Source organism: Canis lupus, chromosome 23, assembly GCF_003254725.2.
Source record: "Canis lupus dingo isolate Sandy chromosome 23, ASM325472v2, whole genome shotgun sequence".
NCBI classification, from domain to species: Eukaryota; Metazoa; Chordata; class Mammalia; order Carnivora; family Canidae; genus Canis; species Canis lupus.
The window spans coordinates 49705961-49727456 of record NC_064265.1 but is presented as its reverse complement, the minus strand read 5'-3'; the positions used below and the strand labels follow the sequence as shown (position 1 = coordinate 49727456).

The window sequence follows — 21496 nt, the reverse complement described above, 5'->3', positions numbered from 1 at the left end:
TTGAGGGATCTGATTCAAATATACAGTAAAACAGGCTATCAGAAGATAAGCCCAAGCAGTGAGGAAACAGACTTTTATGATGCTTGTTTGGCTACACGCAGGCTCAGGATGAGCATGAGGATGCCCCTCAGGATCAAGGGGCAACACAAGATGGAAAACAGTGTGACCCTATCTCCCAGATACATCTAAAGATCTACCTTCAGAAATTATGCCAGGCTGTGTTATTTCTAGAATGGCTGATGATTATAGATGTACCATTAAAGGTGAAACTGGGTATTTGAAAATTCTTTTGTGCCTGCCAATTTGGGGAATAAATGATGCTTTCACTGACCTGTCTACCTACTTTTAAACCGGTAGGAAGAAATAAAATATATTTAATTTGATAGGAATGCAGTCATAACCTACCAAGGATCATATCTGATTCTGAATTTCACTACGTAACCATTACTAAGCTGAGCTTGTTTCGTTAAGGAAAAATAGACGATAAACTTAATTTTTCTCAGATGCTTGGATGACATACTGTGAAGGTACACGGTAATACTGTAGGACGCGAAGCAAAAAGCGCTTTGTGAAGGAAGAAAAGATTCCCAATATATTAGGGAATTTCTAAATTCCAAAAAGATTAACTTTTTTTTTTTTAAACTATATCATGTCAGGATGTGTTCTGGAGAGAACACTTTTTCCAGTATTAAGGATTATAAGAAGAGGTTAGCAAAGATCGGGAAAACATTAGATTAAACAAGTCTAACAATCAGTGTTTCACATCGAAGTTTCTCAGAGCTTTGAATCTAACGTACACACCATGACTTTCTAGGACAGACAGCACTTTCCCCACCTCCAGATCATCCAGCCCCTTTGCCGAGGATCAGCTCAGGGCAACAGTGTTCCATGGAACATACATTGGAAAGAAAACACTCTCACTATATATATTCTTCCTACTTTCCTATTGGATCCGAAACAAAATCCTAAGAAACTTCTACCTTCTAGAAGAGGCATTTTTTTTTTCACATAAATGTAAATATTTGTAAGCCTTTTAGAAGAGGTCATCTATTCCAGCGATAAGATAACAGGACTCCAAATCTGTTGGAAGCCGGATCACTTACATATCCTCTTTCCAAAGTCCAGTGCAAATACCTCATCATCAGGACAAAAAATGGACCCGTCAAATTCCACGGAGATCAGATACTCTTGTTTCAGGTGCGGATACCTGTTCAATAGACAGAAGCTCTTCCCTTGCTGGTCTGGTAATACAGTTTTCTCCTCCTCTGGACCAGCCAGAATAAGAAGTAGATTTCTGCCATGTATAATTTTACTGTTTTCCTAACACCGAATCCCAAACAAAATTCTGTACCTGATTAACACAAAGGATCTTGAAAATAAGCAGCAGCAACCTGAAATGGGTTTGGTGGGAGAAAAACATGACACCGGAAACTAATCTGTTAAAGCTCAATTACACCTCAATTAAAAAAAAAAAAAAAAAAATTCATGAAGGTCCTTAAAAAGTAACATTAGCTAAAATATTGAGAAATGGTTGTAGAATCTGGTGCTATTTTCATAGTGTTTATATGAATGGTATAAACGATCTTGGTAGACACCAGTGGCAATGGAAGGAGTCTTATACAAGTTCTTGAATCCTACAAATGGTAGAAGGATTACAAGGTCTCGCATGGATCAAGACTGGTCAGTCTTCTGAGAAGTGGGTAATAAGCCCGCCTACAGGTTCCACCTAAGGGTTCATTTTACAACTCTTCACCGGATGATGTAAACTGCAGGTACTTAGGATGGTTACTGTGGTCTCAGAGCTGGTCCTCTGACCAAACGAGATCAAAACGCTGACTTTATGCTACACCAGAGACAGCCTCTTCTGGAGAAGAGAACAGAAACTTCTTCGCAAGGCTGCAGGAGGTGGCAACATCTGGGGGGAGGGGGTTGATAAAGCTCCTTGCTAATGGACAGGCTGACAGTGAACACCATGACATCGATGTGGAACAGGATTTGAAAACATCTTAAACCGAGACCATTCACAGCTTCTTTTCTCCCCCTGGCTGTGATGTCATACAATTCTGAACAAATCCCCAGTGTTTCCCATCGTAAGGGGGCTTACATTCGGTAGCCCCGGAGTCCCACAGAAGTGGCTGGAACAGCCCGCCTACACCTTTATCTGATATGTTCTTCCCTCACCCACCTTTGGAGGAGTAAGGTTACTTACAGGGAAATTCAGATTCTCTGAAAGACATACATATTAGGTCACGCTGGTGAATAATGGCTGTTTACTAACAACCCTTAGAAACTGGCAAAGGGACAGAAGCTTAGTGCTACGCCCAAACTCACCCACCTTCATACACCTTCATTGACAGAGACGTGAATAGCAACAGCGTGTTAATACATAAAGAACAAGTGAGGCAAAGGCAAAAGCAGTGTCACTCTGTCTGAGTGTAGGCAATGGTGCTTTGATTATACCCGTACAAACTCTTCAGTCCCTTTTAGTTATCCCCCAAACTCAGCTCGTAAGCCGTAGGTTTTTGCTGTAGAGAACTCAGGTGTGATGTAGCCGCTCCAATAACTCTTTTCACAGTACTGCATGTCAATACTGGAAATGGTTTCTAATCAATTTAAACTGAACACAATACTTTAGTAGAACAAGAAGTTTATTACTCCCACTCGGTAGTTCCTGGGGGCTTTGATGTTAAGTCATACATAATTCGAGAAATACCAGGAATCTTCTTAATCTCAGTGACCATCTTTAACACCACCTGTTATAAAACAAAGATCATAAATAGAAGGGCCAGGACCCACCCAGCACATGTCCAACAGACCAAAAGGCTTACATTGACAATTAAAATGTGATCTCTTTTTATTATTGTCTTCTATGGTATGGTCTCTAAATTTTACGTAGCGAACCTAATTTCCCTCTATAGCTTTGAGTTAACTCAGTACTACTCAAAGTGTAGTCTGCACACAGTTGCCAGTCTGCAAATTATGTTTGTTACTTGTCAAGTAACAAGTGTTTAGAAATATTTACAGCAACTTGACACTGCTCTGACACCCAAGCATGTCATTTTATGTAACAAAGCCAATGCTTCACATATTGTCTGTGGCTGAAACCTACAAGTCGGAGGCCAGGACAGTGGCACATGATGCACTGCAGTAACAACCACTACCAAGTGTACACCAGGAGAAGGCCTGGTCACTTGAATGACAGAGATTTGGCATATTTGAGCTTAAGGGAAAACAGATTCTAAGCCACACCCCCCCCAACTATAACCAGAACCCTGCAGTAGAGTACAGAGCAGTGGTCCACCTAATAAAGTCTCACTTTGATTTCCATTTACTATCATGCAAATGGTTGCTCTGGAACACTCCAGGGGAGAGAAAACGGGAGAGGGAGATGGTGATCAAAAATAGTTGGTAGTAGGCACAGCATTAAGCAATTCATGGGTGTCTAGCCATCATGGTATCAATCTCATCTGTATTTCTTTTTTTTTTTTTTAATGTTTAAATTTTTTTTTTAATTTATTTATGATAGTCACAGAGAGAGAGAGAGGCAGAGACACAGGCAGAGGGAGAAGCAGGCTCCATGCACTGGAAGCCCGACGTGGGATTCGATCCCGGGTCTCCAGGATCGCGCCCTGAGCCAAAGGCAGGCGCCAAACCGCTGCGCCACCCAGGGATCCCCTCATCTGTATTTCTAATGAGCTGTTCTTCACTACCAGGGTCTTCTCCTTTACTTGGAAAATACTATTTATAAAGGTAGAGGTTGACAAGATCACACAGAATTATAAATTAGAGGTGGTTACTCTCCACATAGTAATCAGACATCTGGAGGGGTATAATAAATGTAAGGTCTTTTCTACTACAGTACATTATTTAATCAATTATGTGGATATTTTAAAAAATAATAAAAGCCTAAGGGCACCCGGGTGGCTCAGTTGGTTGAGCGTCTGACTCTTGATTTCAGCTCAGGTCAAGATCTCAGGGTCGTGAGATAGAGCCCAGCCTCAAGCTGCCCCCCATCCTACTTTTCAAGCTCCGTGCTCAGCAAGAAGTCTGCTCCTCTCTCCCCTCCTTCCTTCTGATCCTCCCCCTGCACATATGCATGGCTCTCTCAAATAAATCTTTAAAAATATAAATAAAAGCCTCTCTTATAAACAGAAAACCAACTCCAGAAATAGCAATTTTGTCCTAGCCTGTTCCATTCACCGCATTATAAAAATGTATGAGATATTAAAAATGTACATGAGAAAAATATATAAATTACCTCTACAGGGATTTCATTGCCAGGTGTTGCAGGTATACCAGTCATGAAATCACTAGTAATAAAGGTTCGAATAACCACAGATCTCTGGCATGAAGGCTGCTTCTGAAGTGGATCCCGATCAAAATGCAATGGGGTCAAAATCACTGGCATCTGGCTAATTTTCCCAGCATAGCCTAGAAAAAGAAGTAAACAACTGGAAGAACCAATCACCACACCAAGGAAAAAGCACTCTAGCCCAGTTCCATTAAATCCTCCCAGACAATATCTAATCACATACATAAATGTATCAGTTAAGGTTGTTTCCATCCATGCATTGTTTCAACTACGCCCATATCTGTAATTAAACTCAATCACAAATACAAGTAATAGAATTTGATGACTGCAGTGATGTCACAGTGATGCAATAAAGTTCATTCTTGTTACTCAAGGTATGTCTATACTGAAAACACTGAATTAGCAAATAGTAAACCACTGTCCCTACAGGAAATACATTCCTGCAAGCCCCTGGTCACAACATTTTTTTCAACCAGTCAATACATAACTTTGTTTTATGTATATTTCTGTTTAAAGATACATTATTTATTCTGGATTCGTTAACATTGAACTCATAGCCATCAGCACTAAAATTCATACACGAACGAACCTTATCTAACCCACATGTTTTCTCCATAAGGCAGATGACAGCCTTCCTGTGCTTAGAAACTCAGGCGGTACCCCCAGGACTATACCTGGGGGACATTTCAAACAGTAAAATCAGAAAAAAAAGCACAAATGCATAAAATATGGTCTGAATAGTCTACAGAAAGGACACCTGTTTATAGTAAGAGTGAACAAAGCGTATTACCTTGTAACCTCAGCTGGGAACAAATGGGAGTCAGGCAACTCAAATGTTTTTGCCCAAATGAACATATCCACAAATGACCAAAAAGGTGAAAAATTTTGTATGGCAGGAAAAACAATCCATAGAAATAAATAATAAAAATAAAAGCATCTAAAAAATCAGACTTACATCCTCCTAACTAGAAATCATAATACCACACTTCTAAATTCTAGGCAGAACTGCTGGGGATTTACCCCAAAGATACAGATGCAGTGAAACACTGGGACACCTGCACCCCGATGTTCACAGCAGCAATGTCCACAATAGCCAAACTGTGGAAGGAGCCTCGGTGTCCATCGAAAGATGAATGGATAAAGAAGATGTGGTCTATGTATACAATGGAATATTCCTCAGCCATTAGAAACGACAAATACCCACCATTTGCTTCGGCGTGGATGGAACTGGAGGGTATTATGCTGAGTGAAGTGAGTCAATCGGAGAAGGACAAACATTATATGGTCTCATTCATTTGGGGAATATAAAAAAATAGTGAAAGGGAATAAAGGGGAAAGGAGAGAAAATGAGTGGGAAATATCAGAGGGAGACAGAACATGAGAGACTCCTAACTCTGGGAAACGAACAAGGGGTGGTGGAAAGGGAGGTGGCCGGGGGATGGGGGTGACTGAGTGATGGGCACAGAGGGGGGCACTTGATGGGATGAGCACTGGGTGTTATGCTATATGTTGGCAAATTGAACTCCAATAAAATGAAATTTTAAAAAAATACTAATTAATTAATCAATTCTAGGCAGAGCATGTACTAATAAACAAAATGAGCAACTTACCAGACTCCCTGAGAATGTTATGGGCCTCAAAGTCAGCTTGGCGTAAAGTACTGAGCACCCCTGTTGTCAAGAAAGTGGGAGTAACATCTGTAGGAGGTTCTTTAACTGGTGGGCCAAATATATAGACAACTCTAGAAAAGGAGAAGGTGAAAATTATAGACAAATTACAGTTTAGTAGGAGAATCAAGGAACATAAGAGTATCATTCTTTACATTTATTCTGAGGCCCCTCTTTTACCCACTTAAAATCACCACATGCGTAGGATAGGATATAAGATTATATATATAGGGGTGCCTGAGTGGCTCAGTCAGGTAAGCATCTGACTTCAGCTCAGGTTATGCTCATTGGGGAGTTTGCTTGTCTTTGTCTTTTTTTTTTTTTTTTTTTTTTTTTTTTTTTTTAATTTATGATAGTCACACAGAGAGAGAGAGAGGCAAAGACACAGGCAGAGGGAGAAGCAGGCTCCATGCACCGGGAGCCCGACGTGGGATTCGATCCCAGGTCTCCAGGATGGCGCCCTGGGCCAAAGGCAGGCGCCAAACCGCTGCGCCAGCCAGGGATCCCTGTCTTTGTCCTTCTCCCTCTGCCCCTACCCCTGCTCATACTCTTTCTCAAATAAGTTAAAAAAAAAAAAGTATATACTTTTTTCTTTTTAAGAGAAAGAGCATGCACATGTGAAGGGGGAGGGGCAAAGATAGAGAACCTTAAGCAGGTTTCACGGTGAGCAAAAAGCCTGATGCAGGGCTCAATCTCACAACCCTGAGACCACGACCTGAACTGAAATCAAGAATCAGACACTTAACCGACTGACCCACCCAGGTGCCCCAGGATAGAAGATTACATAAGGGTCTATGTACCTTCCTCAAAGTATATTTATACTTAGTATAATTCTATTTCAGAATGTACAAAGATACATGGGATTATCACAATGGATAGGTATACCCCCCAAACTTCCTGTCCATCTAAAATCTATGGGTGAGAAACAGGGTCTTTGCAGATGTAATTGAATTAAAATAAGGTCATAACGGGGACGCCTGGGTGGCTCAGCGGTTGAGCATCTGCCTTTGGCTCAGGTTGTGATCCTGGGGTCCCAGGATCGAGTCCCACCATCAGGCTCCCTGTGGGGAGCCCGCTTCTCTCTCTGCCTGTGTCTCTGCCTCTCTAGGTCTCTCATGAATAAATAAATAACCTTTAAAAAAAAATAAGGTCATAATGGATCAGGGTAGGTGTTAATCTTTGAAGGTAATCTTCTAAAAAGAGGAAAATTTGGAAACAGACAGAGAGAAGGCCATGTGAAGATGGCAATAGAGACTGATTGGAACTAGACTGCCGCAAGCGAAAGATTACCAGTCAATGCCAGAAACTAGGAAGAGTCAAAGAAGGACCCAGAGCCTTATGCCACAGAGAGGAGCATGGCCCTGCTAAGACCCTGACTTCAAACTTCTAGCCTCTAGAACTGTGAGAAAGTAAATTTGTCTTCAGCCTCCTGGTTTGTAAGAATTTTTTATACTGCCCCTAAGAAATAAATACATAAACCTGGGGAAACATGGGGTTGAATAAATAGATTGCTTTAGACTAGAACTTCAGAAACTATATATGCTAATATGCACCAGAAACCTCCAAGATAAGGCTACAGTGCATTTCCCAAACTTTAAGAGTATCAGGTAATTACAACTCAAGAGGACTCTTACCACTGGTTAGGAGCCTCTGTTCCATAACATTCACCCCGAAAACAAGGGGCAGTCAGGATATAGACAGGAATGCATCCTAGCTCTCCCTACTGGGACCCAAGCCAGCACACATCTGTCCCCTCTCCCTAGCCCTATCTGTCCCAACCAAAGAAAATAAATCTCTCTTGGCAACATCCCTGGTGAAGTTTAATGTTTTTCATTTTTTTTAATTGTACTTGGAATGGAAACATGCAGAAGAAACCAGCATCAGATCAAAATCGCACTACTGCCAACTAATTCACTGCCTCCTCCCAAACATACTATAGAAAGTTTTTGTCTCGTGTAAAGAGCCACACTTCTACTAAGCAATACAGTCCCTAAAGTTCGTAAATGATTCTTCGAGGAAAAGGCAACTAGGAAAAAAGAATGCCATGAACTTGCCTTTTGCCTTATTTCTTACACATAAGAATGTTCATAGAATGTACAGGAGTGAGTGTAGGCTTTCACATTATATAGAACAGTAAAACTGGCGCACTCCTTCTTTATACAAAGATTTCACAATGCAAATTAGGAAAAAATTTGGCAAAAATAGAAAAAAGTGTTTTTAATTGTTTAAATTCCAATTCCTAAAACAGACCCTGGCAAAGAAATCTAAAATTCACCAACAATCTTAAAGGCTTGCTAGATTCTTTTTTTTTTTTTTTTTTTGGTGACTGTTAAACTTTTATACTGGGGGATGGGATGTTTGTAAAAGAAGGGAGGAACAAACAAGCAAAAAAGAAAACAGGCAGAGAAGCCAGCATATAAAAGGGCAGAGAGAAAGTTTAAATTAGGGTGAGGGACATGTGGCAAAAGAAAGAAATAGATGAAACTGTAACAATATTGTGAAATGAAAAACAGAAGCAGTTGAGTCAAACTTAGGGAAAGGTTATTTTCTGTATGACCTAAAAAGTTTATTTAGACATTAAGCATTCTAGAAGATAAATTATGAACCATTCATATTTAACCAAGGCAATTATCTCCATTCAAAATAGGCAATTACAAATTTACCATTATTTATTAATAATCCGCTCTTTTCAGTGTACTGAAGGTGCTTCTGTATTTGCAGGCCTTAGATTCATCGCAATAATAAACCTTTTAGCGAGCATGTTCTCACCAGTAAAAAACTGGCTTCCCTTTGCTTCCTTGTTTCAAAGGAGACACCAGCAGGCAGTTCTAGAACTATGCACACCCTGCTAGGTGAACACCAATAGGTAGGTTCCTAATTTCTGCAGCAAACTTGAGTAAACTGAAACCTCAAGTCACTCTTTTTGGTTAATTGCTTATTACTCATAAAGAAAACACAAAACAAAACAGAGTACACAATGGTGAAACTACAACATCTAATCTGAAATCTGATATGAGATTTTTTTTAACTCTCTATGGGACAAAGCAATGGAGTATTACACCAAGATCATAAATCAGCTGTTGCTATAACCAACATTAGAAATTAACATGCAAAGAAAAACTGGATCTGAAAAAACTAAATTCAAAATAAATTCTACATGTAGTTATTTTAATGATATCTGGCATATGCCTATTTCTTTTAATTTCATCTGAAATTATTATTAAATTAAACCAAGTCTCTATGGGAAAGTCTCTATAACCATACATATTCCTTCCAGCAGAACTCCTGGGAGAAATCCTGGAAGAAAACACACTGCCATAAAACCAACAGGTAGCATAAGCTCCTAACCTGGAAGACAGATTTTAAGAGTGCCTTTAATATTCTATACTTAATAAAAAAATAAAAAAAAAATCCTTCCTATTTTTCATTTAAACAACAAAAAGTTTTTTAATAAGCAGACGATTACACAGTGATGAAGGTACAAAACACAAGGTATTATTAAGTATCTGCTCAATTGTTACCTATGTGCATAACGTGTATCTATACTTTTTGAGTCCTTTGGTCTCTCAAAAGAGAAAAGATCTTAAAAAATGCATCCTTCTATTTCACTTTACACCTTGTCCTCTGCAGAACATACCTGTTAATGTTGTGACACATGCGAGGTATAAGTCTAGCCAGGAAAATAAGAGATTCCCAGTCAGGCTCATCTTTACTGGAGATTCCACACACGTAACTGTAGGAACGACAGTCACCCTGAAAATAAAAATACAATCAATTTTTAATGGTTTTAAGTAAGCCAAAGATGGATTGGAAAATATTTCATGCATGATAACACCATTAACAATAATTTTTTTGTTTTTTTAAAACAAAAACATGTTTGAATAAAAGCATATAACAAATATTTCTCTCATGATATAAACCCTAAATTAAAATCCCATATTAAATTCAGTTAAAACATTTAGAAAAGTGTCGTGGTAATTTTAAAACTTTATTCAACACATGCCAGGGGCCCGCTGGGATCTCATTCCAAATATATGCCCATGTTTTATCTCAACATAATAAAGGCCAGTAGAAAAACCCACAGCTAACATCATGCTCAATGGTGAAAAACTGAGAGCTTTTCCTCTAAGAGCAGGAACAAGACAAGGATGTCCACTTTTATTCAACATAGTACTAGAAGCCCTGACCACAGCAATCGGAGAAGAAAAAAAGTAAGAGGTATCAATACTGGTAAAGAAGAGGTTAAGCTGGGATCCCTGGGTGGCGCAGCGGTTTAGTGCCTGCCTTTGGCCCAGGGCGCGATCCTGGAGACCAGGGATCAAATCCCACATCGGGCTCCTGGTGCATGGAGCCTGCTTCTCCCTCTGCCTGTCTCTCTCTCTCTATGACTATCATAAATAAATAAAAATTAAAAAAAAATAAACTCAACACCAATATTTAAAAAAAAAAAAAAAGAAGAAGAGGTTAAGCTGTCACTATTTGAAGACAACACAATGCCATACATAGGAAATCCTAAGGACTCCACCAAAAAAACTACTAAAAGCAATAAATGAATTCAGTAAAATTTCAGGATACAAAATTAGTACTCAGAAATCAGCATTTCTATACACTTACAATGAAATAGGAGAAAGAGAAATTAAGAATATCACTTACAATTGTACCAAAAAGGATTTAATACCTAGGGATAAACTTAACCAAAGAAGTGAAAGATCTATAACTCTGAGAACTCTAAAACGCTGATGCAAGAAATTGAAGGTGACACAAACAAATGGATACTCGATGCTTATGGATTGGAGGAATTACTATTAAAATGTCCATACTAACCAAAGGAAACTACACATTCAATGCAATCCTTTTCAAAATATCAACAGCATTTTTCACAGAACTAGAAGAAATAATACTAAAATCTGGATGGGACCACAAAAGACCCCAGACAGCCACAGCAATCTTGAGAAAGAAGAACAAAGCTAAGGTATTACAATTCCAGATATCAGTATATACTACAAGGCTATAGTAATCAAAACAGTACGATACTGGCACAAAAACAGACACATAAATCAGCAGAAAAGAAGAGAGAGGCCAGAAGTAAACCCACACTTATATGATTAATTAATCTATGACAAGAAGGCAAAAATATACATTGGGGAAAAGACAGTCTTCAAGAAATGGTACTAGAAAAACCAGACAGCTGCATGTAAAAGAATAAAACTGGACCACTTTCTAACACCATTCACAAAAATAAACTCAAATGGATTAAAGATCTAAATGTGAGATGTGAAGCCACAGAAATCCTAGAAGAGAGCACAGGCAGTAATTTCTCTGGTATTGGTCATAGTAAACTTTCTTCTAGGTATGTCTGAGGCAAGGGAAAACAAAAGTGAAAATAAACTATTGAAATAAGTTTCTGCACAGTGAAGGCAACCTCAACAAAACCAAAAGGCAAACTACTGAATGACAGCAGATATTTGCGAATGATATATCCAAAAAGGGGTTAATATTCAAAATACGTAAAGAATTCACACAACACACACACACAATTCAATTACTAAAAAAATTGATTTTTTTAAAAAAAAATTGATTTTTCAAAGACAACCTACAGATGGCCAAAAAACTCATGAAAAGATGTTTGACATCACTCATCATCAGAGAAATGCAAATCAAAACCACAATGCGATATCCTCTAACACCTGTCAGAAAAGCTAATATAAAAAAAAAAAAAAAGAAAGTAAGTGTTGTTAAGATGTAAAGAAAAAGGAATCTTTGTGTACTGCTGGTGGGAATGTAAATTGTTGCAGCCACTGTGGAAAATTTTCTCAAAAAATTAAAAATAGAAATGCCATATGATCCAATAATTCTACTAAAAGTTATTTACCCAAAGAAAATGAAAACATTAATTCAAAAAGATATATGTACCTCTAGGTTTACTGCAGCATTATTTACAATAACCAAGATATGGAAGAAACTTAACTTCCATCAATAGATGGAGAAGGAAGATGTGGTATGTACACATGTACACACGAATTGTGCGTACACACAGACACAGAATATAGTCATAAAAAAGGATGAGATTTTTGCCATTTGCAAAACATGCATAGACCTAGAAGATTTTCTTTTTGTGGATAGACCTAGAGGATATTATACTAAGTGAAATAAGTCTGAGAAAGACAAATACCATATGATTTCACTCACATATGAAATCTAAAAGCCAAATATTGACAGCTTTATCAGACTTATGAATACAGGAATAAGCCGATGATTGCCAGAGGAAAGGGGGGTGGGGTGGGAGGATGGGCAAAGTGGGCAAAGAGGAACGCAAGATAAAAGCTTCCAGTTAGAAAATGTTCAAAGTCACAGGAATAAAAACCACAACATAGGGAAAATAGTCAATGATTCATTATTATAATAGGGATATATAGTGACAGATGGTGCCTGCACTTGTGGTAATAAGCACAGTATAACAATATAGAGAAGCTGAATCACTATGTTGTAACCCCTGAAAATAACATAACATTGTGTGTCAACTACACACACATACAGACACACAAACTATTAAAATGAGAAAAGTTCTGCCCAGGTTTATTAGGTCGATAAAGTATTCTTAAGTCAGAGATAAAAATACTCTCATAAACATTTACTATCAATTTCTTTTAAAATGAACTAAGAAAATTAATTTAAAAATAAATGAGGGGCACCTGGGTGGCTCAGTGGTTGAGCATCTGCCTTTGGCCCAGGGCGTGACCCCGGGGTCCTGGGATCAAGTCCTGTATCAAGTTCCCCACAGGGAGCCTGCTTCTCCCCTCTGTCTGTGTCTCTGATTGTGTCTCTCATGAATAAATAAAATCTTTAAAATAAATAAATCAATAAATCATAATATTTTTACCCTCTTTTCCTCTGTCCTTTTTTCTTTTTTCTTTTTTCTTTTTTAAGATTTGTTTGAGAGAGAGAACACATAGCTGGAGGGACAGAGGGAGACAGTTTCATCAAGTAGATTCTGTGCTGAATGCAGCGCCCAACACAAGGCTATGTCTCATAACCCTGAGATCAGGACCTGAGCTGAAACCAACAGTCAGATGCTTAACCAACTATGCCACCCAGGGGCCCCTCCTTTACCCTTTTTAATCCAAGTAACTCGCTTAATGAAAAAAAAAATAGTTAAACTAAAATAAGCAATTTTTAAAATTCATCAGCTAATTACCTACCAGCCACTATACCGAGCATATGAGAATTCAGACTACATGAATGCTAATTTGATAGTATCTATCAAAGTTTAAAATGATGCTCTTTAATTCAGGACAGGATCTTATAGAAGCATGAATAACTGCTTAAAAAATTAAGGTATTACTTGCTGAAATGCCTATAATAATGAAAAACTGAAACAGTTTAAATATCCATTGGTAGGGAGGCATATGATTAAATTACGGTATAGCCATACGCAGAATACATACTGTAGGTTAATAAGAATAATAATCTACTTGTAATGGCATGCAAAGATAAGAAGTTCGCGATGTCAAGTTAAAAGGACAAAGATGACAATGGGCATCTATTAATGTTTCTGGAAAGACCTACAACACAACTGGAGAATAGGCAAAGGTAAAATTACTCTAAATGTACTGAATTTTTATTTATTTACTATTTTTGACACATATGGCTTATTTTGGTATTTAGGAAATAAACTACATTGTTATACTAACCACGAATTATCATTTTTTTTCTGGGCTTGCAAGAGTCTCACCCTCAATAGCATAAGAGACTAGAATAAAGTAAGACATCTAACAACAGAAGAAACTTATTTTGATGAAAAAAGTAGTAGAACCTGAATAAGCCTCATTCTTTAAAAAGTCATTCATCTAACAAACCACCTCCAACATCTATTCATCTAACGTTATCTAGAATGCCTATTTAAAAAGAGGAGTGGGGAACTAATTCAATTCAACTTCTTGCCTAGCAGGAGTTAGTACACAGAGTTGGAAGTTCTCTGTAAGTTCTTCGGACTGGAAAAACTTTCACAAATTAAGTAACTTATCTGCTCTTCTATTTTTATAGTAGGGCAATACCCGCCTGTAAGTAACAGCATCAATCTCAAAATGAACTGCATATGATGAGATAACCAAACACCACGGAAAGAAAGTGATTTCTACAATTCCAGAGAAGGTTATTACTACTTTAATAGTGATTTTAAAAGAATATACATAGCTTTCATATATGGCCTTTACAAATAAAGAGGAAGAGGGAAAATGTTCAAAATAACTGCAACTATCATTTCTATGAACTAGAATACTTTACAGGTAACAATGAATTTCTATTGTCTCATTTACAGACAGAGCTATATGGATTCAGGAGAAGGAAGAATTTAAACTGGTGCACTCAACTTCATGTGTTTAAAAAAAAGAGTATATTTACCAAGTTTCAGATGAGTAATCTCTAAAACAGAGTTAATTTCTTGCCACAAATAAGGCAGGCCCAATAACTGGCATTCATACCATTTTACACTGAATTATTGACACCTTTTCTAGTTTACACTTAACTAAAAATCCTAACAGAAAAGAAACTTCCCTACCCTCCAAGCTTTTCCCCAGAAAATCACCTGAGAAGCATATAAAGAACTTCATTTATAAATAACATTTTAAAAGTGAAAACCGTATTATCTTCACACGCTCTTACAATTAGAAAGAATGAACAATAAATATAAAAATGCTAGTTGTACATGATCACAGCTCAGACACACATGTTGAAGACGCAGAAAGGAACACACAAGCTGAGAGCAAGACCTAAATAGTGTAACATGTTCATCCGGGGCCACCTTCTTGTAGGTAACAACCACTTCTAAAGTCACAGTACATTTTTAGACAAAGAAGCCTGCCCTTCAAGGCAGAAGCAAGCAAGCCAACCCTAGAGCAAACCACTGTTTGAATTTTTACTTTTGGTTAGAGATGACAGATGTTCCCAAACTTACAAAAATCTCAGCCTGAATGTTTAGTTCCTATAACCTAATTCGCTCCATAAAACATTCTAAAATAAATAAATAAATAAATAAATAAATAAATAAATAATAAATAAATAAATAAATAATAAGAAAGAAAGACACTCTACAAAACACTGCCTTTTTACATTTCTAAGTTTGGTATATATACTTTCATATTTCAATATTAGTGGAAAGAGTAAAGTGCGAAAAGCTATGTCACAGATCAATGAACTCACACAACTCACCTGCACCCCCACAGTTTTAATTGGCAGCAGGAAGGCATTCAATGAATGCAAACTTGTAATTTGCATCAGCTTCTCCTGATCCTCTTCAGTGGTACAAGCTTTGACTCTTTGTAACAGTGTATGCGGCTGAGAAAACCAGACAGACATTAATTTCTTAAGGTTTCAAGAAATAAGGTATTCTTTTGGTACCCATGACTGTCTTACATAGCTACACTTCCAGGCTTCCAGCAATGGATCCTATTAGACATTCCTCTTTGACTTGTGCGTGCTACTCAGTACACATCAGAATTTCACTCCGGAGGGCCAGGGCAATGAGAAGGGAAGTTCAATCCCTACTTCAGGGATTAAATTGTTACCAGTAGGGACACACCTCAAAAAGTCAAAAGAGTTAAATCTTTTCCTTATAATAAAACTTTTTACCATAAAGTCACCTTCATCTAAAATTAATAGATCTCTACCCACTTTTTTTTTTTTTTTTTTTTTTTGGTCTATTTGCCTGGTATGCTCTTCCACTCTTCCTTTCACTCCTTCTATCCTTAGGTAAACAGACTAGAATTAGATTTTACTTTTCAATCTAGTTTGGCAATCTATGTTATAACTAGCCACGTGAGTCCTTTTAAATAACTGTGTGTTAATAATATGGTTGGATTTCATCCTACCATTTTATTCAGCAATTTCTATTTGTCCCAGTTTTTAGGTTTCTTTCTCTTCTCTTACTTCTCTTACATTCTTCTAAATTATTTTTCCCAGCTCATTTATCTCCCTTCTACTGGTTTTGAGGTTAAACCCTGTATTTTTCTTCTTTTAGCAGTTCCCCTTAAGTGTTAACATGGATACTTAACAAAAGAGAATCAATCTCTCTCTACTAGCAAACAGTACAAGCATTTTTGAATGCTTTACCTCCAATTACTTGTGGCTTGTATGCTTTTTTAGCTGTATATTGTTATAATATCTTTATAAACTAGAGATTATTTTTATTATATAGCCCATGTTGGTTTCAGGTTGAGAACTACTGCCTTTAGGTCCGCAGGTACTGGACTACTGGTAGTAAATGGTTTATCTAAAAATGTCTTCATTTGCCCTAGTTCTTAGGAGACAGCTCATTTGTTCACTATTCACAATTATTTTTTCATGGCACTTTGAAATATTCTTGCTTTTACTGTGCTTTCAGTATGACAGTCTTTCCTTCAAAGGGTAATCAATCTTTCCTCTGCAGTTGCTTTGTCTTCGGCAGTCTGCAGCTTTGCTAGGTATGCCTACTAGGTATCAATTTTTTTACCATTAGCCTAAATGAGATGGGTTACATTTCCTGAATCTGAGGCATGGTATCTTTCATCCTGTGGAAGAATTCAAACAGGTTTGTCTATTATCTCCTCCTAGGGATATGTTAAAGTTGACCTTTTCATTCTGTTTTAACCTCTCTTGTAATTATCTTCTCTTTAAAGCTTTGTTCTGATCTCTGGATAATTTATCATCAGTCTTTTAGTTCATTACTTGTTTCTTTAGTTGTTTTTAATTTCAGTTATTTTCATTCCCGGAACTTAATTTTTTTCAAAGCTGCCCAAGTCATCTGGGTAGTTTTTTTACCATATACGTTATTCTTTTTTTTTCTTTTTTCATATACCTTATTCTTATTATCAATTGCTTCTTTTAATTCTACATACTTTATACTAATTCCAGTATCTGAAGTGTTTGAGGGTCTTGTCCTGTCGGTTTTTTCGACTAGTTCTCATTCATGTTACCTTATTTCAACATGTATTTTGCAACTTAAGTTCATATATATTCACTGGAACCCTATGTGTGGAGATATTTTAAGGCCTTAAGACACTCTGGAAAGAATTTACATTGCTAACCCTGACACCTGGAGGCACTACCAACCAAGGTCCATTTTAAATTCTTAGCTTTAAGTTTTTCAGACCACAAAGATTATGAATTTAGGCACCAAATCTATAGAAGGACTGGGAGACTAACACTCATCATCCTCAGTTTAGTTTGGAGTTAAAACGTTTTCCAAAAAAAAAAAAAAGTTTTCCCTCATTTTCTTGTGCTACATATAATTATTTTTTTTACATATAAAATATTTTTAAGTTTTTTTAAATCCAACATGAGGTTCAAACTCATAACCCAAGACCAAGAGTTACATGCTCTACTAACTGAGCCAGCCAGGCACCTCTAAAATATTTTTAAACACCCTTTCAGGGGGATCCCTGGGTGGCTCAGCGGTTTGGCGCCTGCCTTCGGCCCAGGGCGTAATCCTGGAGTCGCGGGATTGAGTCCCACATCGGGCTCCCTCCATGGAGCCTGCTTCTCCCTCTGCCTGTGTCTCCACCTCTCTCCCTATGTGTCTATCATGAATAAATAAATAAATCTTTAAAAAAAATTAAAAAAAAAAACACCCTTTCATATCTAGCATTTTTTAGGGATTCCAGGTATCTTATCTGTTGTAAGGCTGAAAAGGGAAGTCTGGATTTACAAGTCTCTGTAGAATATTTTCTTTATAGTCATTTAACATGTTATATTACTCTGAATTTTCAAAAAATGAAACTAATAAATTCATTGTAAATACTAGAATACTACAATTATCTATTCAATTCCTTATATTGATGAGCTGTGTTTATTTAAAGCTCCTCTAATATACAAATTCAATGCAAATTATTACCTTCTTAACACTTGCAGAAAAATCAGCTACTATTTTCAAAATATTGTTGGTTTCAGGAAAGTCCTTACAAATATAAGGTTCTTCAGCACATATTACTCTGATTGCCAGGCCAGGACCTAAAGAGAATAGTAACAATGGTACTTAATATAAGTTTTATATCTAATACAAAAATATCACTGTTTCCAATATAAAATCCTTCCAAAAATTAAACTCCATTTGCCACTGTAAGTTTTTTCCAGTTTTACTGACATACAACTGACATACAACCATTTTACGTTTTCTTTTTTTTGGGGGGGGGGGGGGTTATTTATCTATGGGAGGGAGCACATGGGCAGGGGGGAGGGGTGGAGGGAGGGAAGAGAGAACTCCCTGCTGAGCATGGAGACCAACTAGGGGGCTGATCCCAGGATCCCAAGACTACAACCCAAGCTGAAACCAAGAGTCAGAGACCCAACCAACTGAGCCCCACTACTTTAAAGTTTTTTTTAAGTGTTTAATTTCAAATGTAACCATTAGTTTTCCCATCCAACAGATCTTTTTTTTTTTTTTTTAAGATTTTATTTATTTATTCATGATAGACATAGAGAGAGAGAGAAACAGGCAGAGACACAGGGAGAGGGAGAAGCAGGCTCTGTGCAGGGAGCACGATGCAGATCTCGATCCCGGGTCTCCAGGACCACACCCTGGACCAAAGGCAGGCGCTAAACCGCTGAGCCACCCAGGGATCCCCTAACAGATCATTTTTTAAAATGCTTTCTCTCTTGGGGATCCCTGGGTGGTGCAGCGGTTTAGCACCTGCCTTTGGTCCAGGGTGTGGTCCTGGAGACCCGGGATCGAATCCCACGTCGGGCTCCCGGTGCATGGAGCCTGCTTCTCCCTCTGCCTATGTCTCTGCCTCTCTCTCTCTCTCTCTCTCTCTGTGACTATCATAAATAAATAAAAAATTAAAAAAAAAAAAAAAGATTCGTGAAAAAAGTTTAAAAAAAAATAAAATAAAATGCTTTCTCTCTACATCAATGATTTCCATTTTTTATAGTCCATGTATGAAATGTCACAAAATTCTCCAATAAATATTAATTCACAATATAGGTGCTCATTTTTTTAAACTTATCAAAGCAATTTTTAAATATATAGAAAAATAAAGAGAACAACGTAATGAACCACCTTATTATTCACCACCTGGGTTCAACTACCAATCTAATTTTAGGAAGAAGAATCTGCTGTTCAAAAAAAAAAGGACAACAAACTGTTTAATTCCAAAAATGTGAACTGGTATTTCTATTTCACCAACTTCTTAGAAGGATGAATACAAAATGACATGGATCTATTAAAAAAAAAAATTATTCTGCTTCTTTACTATAACAGAAAGGGCATCCCATGAGACAGCTGATTATAGACAAAACCTTAGCCATGTTCCATTAACTCCCCAGTTCTATTCTTCATCTGTAGAATAAACAGCTTAAAAGGTAAATAGTATGCCTAATCTTTTTAAAAGCAACTAAATATTTTTTACCAAAGAAATCTTTAATAAAAAATCCTATACATAAAATAGGCTTTTAAAAGACAAGTGAATCTAGTGAAATGATGACCAAGGACACAGGACCACTTGGGCTCTCTCCGTTACATTCACACACGATTCTTTGCCAACACAATGTTTAGATAGAACACCTTAAATTCCCAAATTTGAAGTTTACTGATACAAACAGTGCTAACTACTACATGAGCTATATACCTCTGTCACGCTGCTTACAGGACCAACATGGTATTCACGAGTACAAGCTCTGAGGAGAGATTATCAAGGCTAGAATTCCAGCTCCAAACCTAATCTGCATTAACTTTTGGCAAATTGGGCTCCATCCCCAAAATTTCCTCATCTATAAATAGATGGTAGTTTTATCGAGGATCAAATAAGACAGTATGTGTAAAATAATTAGCAGAAAGCCTAGCACATCTTAGTACTTAAGAAATGTTAACTTTTACTATGTTGTTGAATTTAATTAGACCATTCTCTCAACTCGTCACATAATGACTATTATAAAGAGCCAGAAAATGAGGTCTAAGACTTACCAAACTCAAGAAATTATAATGAAAACAATGTTACGACTCTCAGTCTTAACTTTAAAGAAATACTATCTCTAGTTATCTTTCTACATGATTGCAGCAAATGACTACTTAAACTGAATATTTTTTATTTGTTCATGAATTACTTACATATAGCACTATGAAAAAAAAGTTAATTCATTCATTCAGACAAGACAACCATTGGATTAGGATTTCAGAGAACCACATTTTAACCTGGACTTCCATGGAAGCCATCACGGTATAGTAGAAAGAACATATAAATCACAGTTCTAACACTAAGAATTGTGTGACAATGTGGGGCACCTAGGTGACTCAGCTTGTTAAGTGTCTGCCTCTTAATTTCAGCTCAGGTCATATCCTAACCCCACTCTGGGCTGCCAAACTGGGCATGCAGCCTGCTTGATTCTCTCCCTCTGCTTCTCTCCCTGCTGGCAAGCACATGCTTGCTCTCTGTCTAAAATAAGAAGTAAATTAAGACTTGTAAAAAACTGTGTGGCAAATGTTACTAAAATACCCCATGCCTTGGTTTTCTTATCTGATGGCAACATCATAGCCCAGACTCACTGGGGTGGTGTAAATACAATGGAAAATGATTATGTAAGAAAATGAAGTATACACAATAGATACTAAGAAGACTTTTGTACCCTACCTACACCTTTTTCTAAAGTTATATATTCCCTGAGATAAAAAGTTATTTCAAAATTGTCTGAATTGATTTTTCTTCAACATGAAGGTTTAATGACAAATCAAGCAATCAGTTCTATTTATTTACTTATTTATTTATTTTTACCTGGAAATGGATGCCTGGAAACTAACTCTTCTGGAAGTCCAAGTTCTCTGCCTAAAATTCTTACTTCATCCTTATGAAAATCTTTCAGAGGTTCTATTACTTTTCCCTACAGAGGGAAAAAGCCAATTAATACAAATTAGAAATGGAAAGGACATGGAAAATAAAGAGTAACAAATTATAGGCCTTTCCTGCTGTCTCTCACCTTAAATTTAAAAAAACATTTTTTAAAATTTCATATTTTAAAGTATTTTCTTCCATGTGTTCATAAGAAATTAGATGAATATTTTACTGATCTTCATACTTCTCTTTAAAACACATTTTAAATATAAACCTTTCAAATATAAATAAATCAGAGGAGCCGCCCTACCCACCATCTCCGATCTAACTCTCATTAGAATACAAGGCATCAGAAAATATACTAGTGTCTCAAAATTAAAGCTCTCCAAATAACACCATTAAGCGAAAAGACGACCTACTCCTATCTGATAAAGAACCTATAGAGTGTATAAAGAACACTTACAATTCGGTAATAAAAAGATAAACCAATTAAAAATGTGCAAAAGATCTGGCATTTTTCCTAAGAAGATATACAAATGGCCAATAAGCATATGAAAAGATGCTCAACATCATTAGTTATTAAGAAAATGCAAATCAAAACCACAATGAGATGCCACTATACAGATAGTAGCCATTTTAATGGGTGTGAATCACAAAAAAATAATAATAATAAAAGAAAGAAATAGAGAGTGAGAAAATAACAATTGTTGGTGAAGTGTGGA

General features: G+C 37.0%; 1 protein-coding gene across 4 annotated transcripts in view; it reads right to left on the bottom strand.

The window, feature by feature from the left end:
- Positions 1–2630: 2630 nt before the first annotated feature.
- GMPS (guanine monophosphate synthase) overlaps positions 2631–21496 on the bottom strand; it is a 76444-nt gene continuing 57578 nt past the window's right edge. For all 4 annotated transcript variants that reach the window (XM_025436035.3, XM_025436036.3, XM_025436037.2 and 1 more), the window contains exons 10-16: positions 20718–20823; positions 17846–17961; positions 15187–15312; positions 9617–9732; positions 5923–6053; positions 4259–4431; positions 2631–2753 (exon numbers count right to left, since the gene is read on the bottom strand). In XM_025436035.3, the coding sequence (XP_025291820.1) occupies positions 2652–2753; positions 4259–4431; positions 5923–6053; positions 9617–9732; positions 15187–15312; positions 17846–17961; positions 20718–20823 (870 nt within the window). In that variant the 3' untranslated portion in view covers positions 2631–2651. The remainder of the gene's footprint in view (positions 2754–4258; positions 4432–5922; positions 6054–9616; positions 9733–15186; positions 15313–17845; positions 17962–20717; positions 20824–21496) is intronic.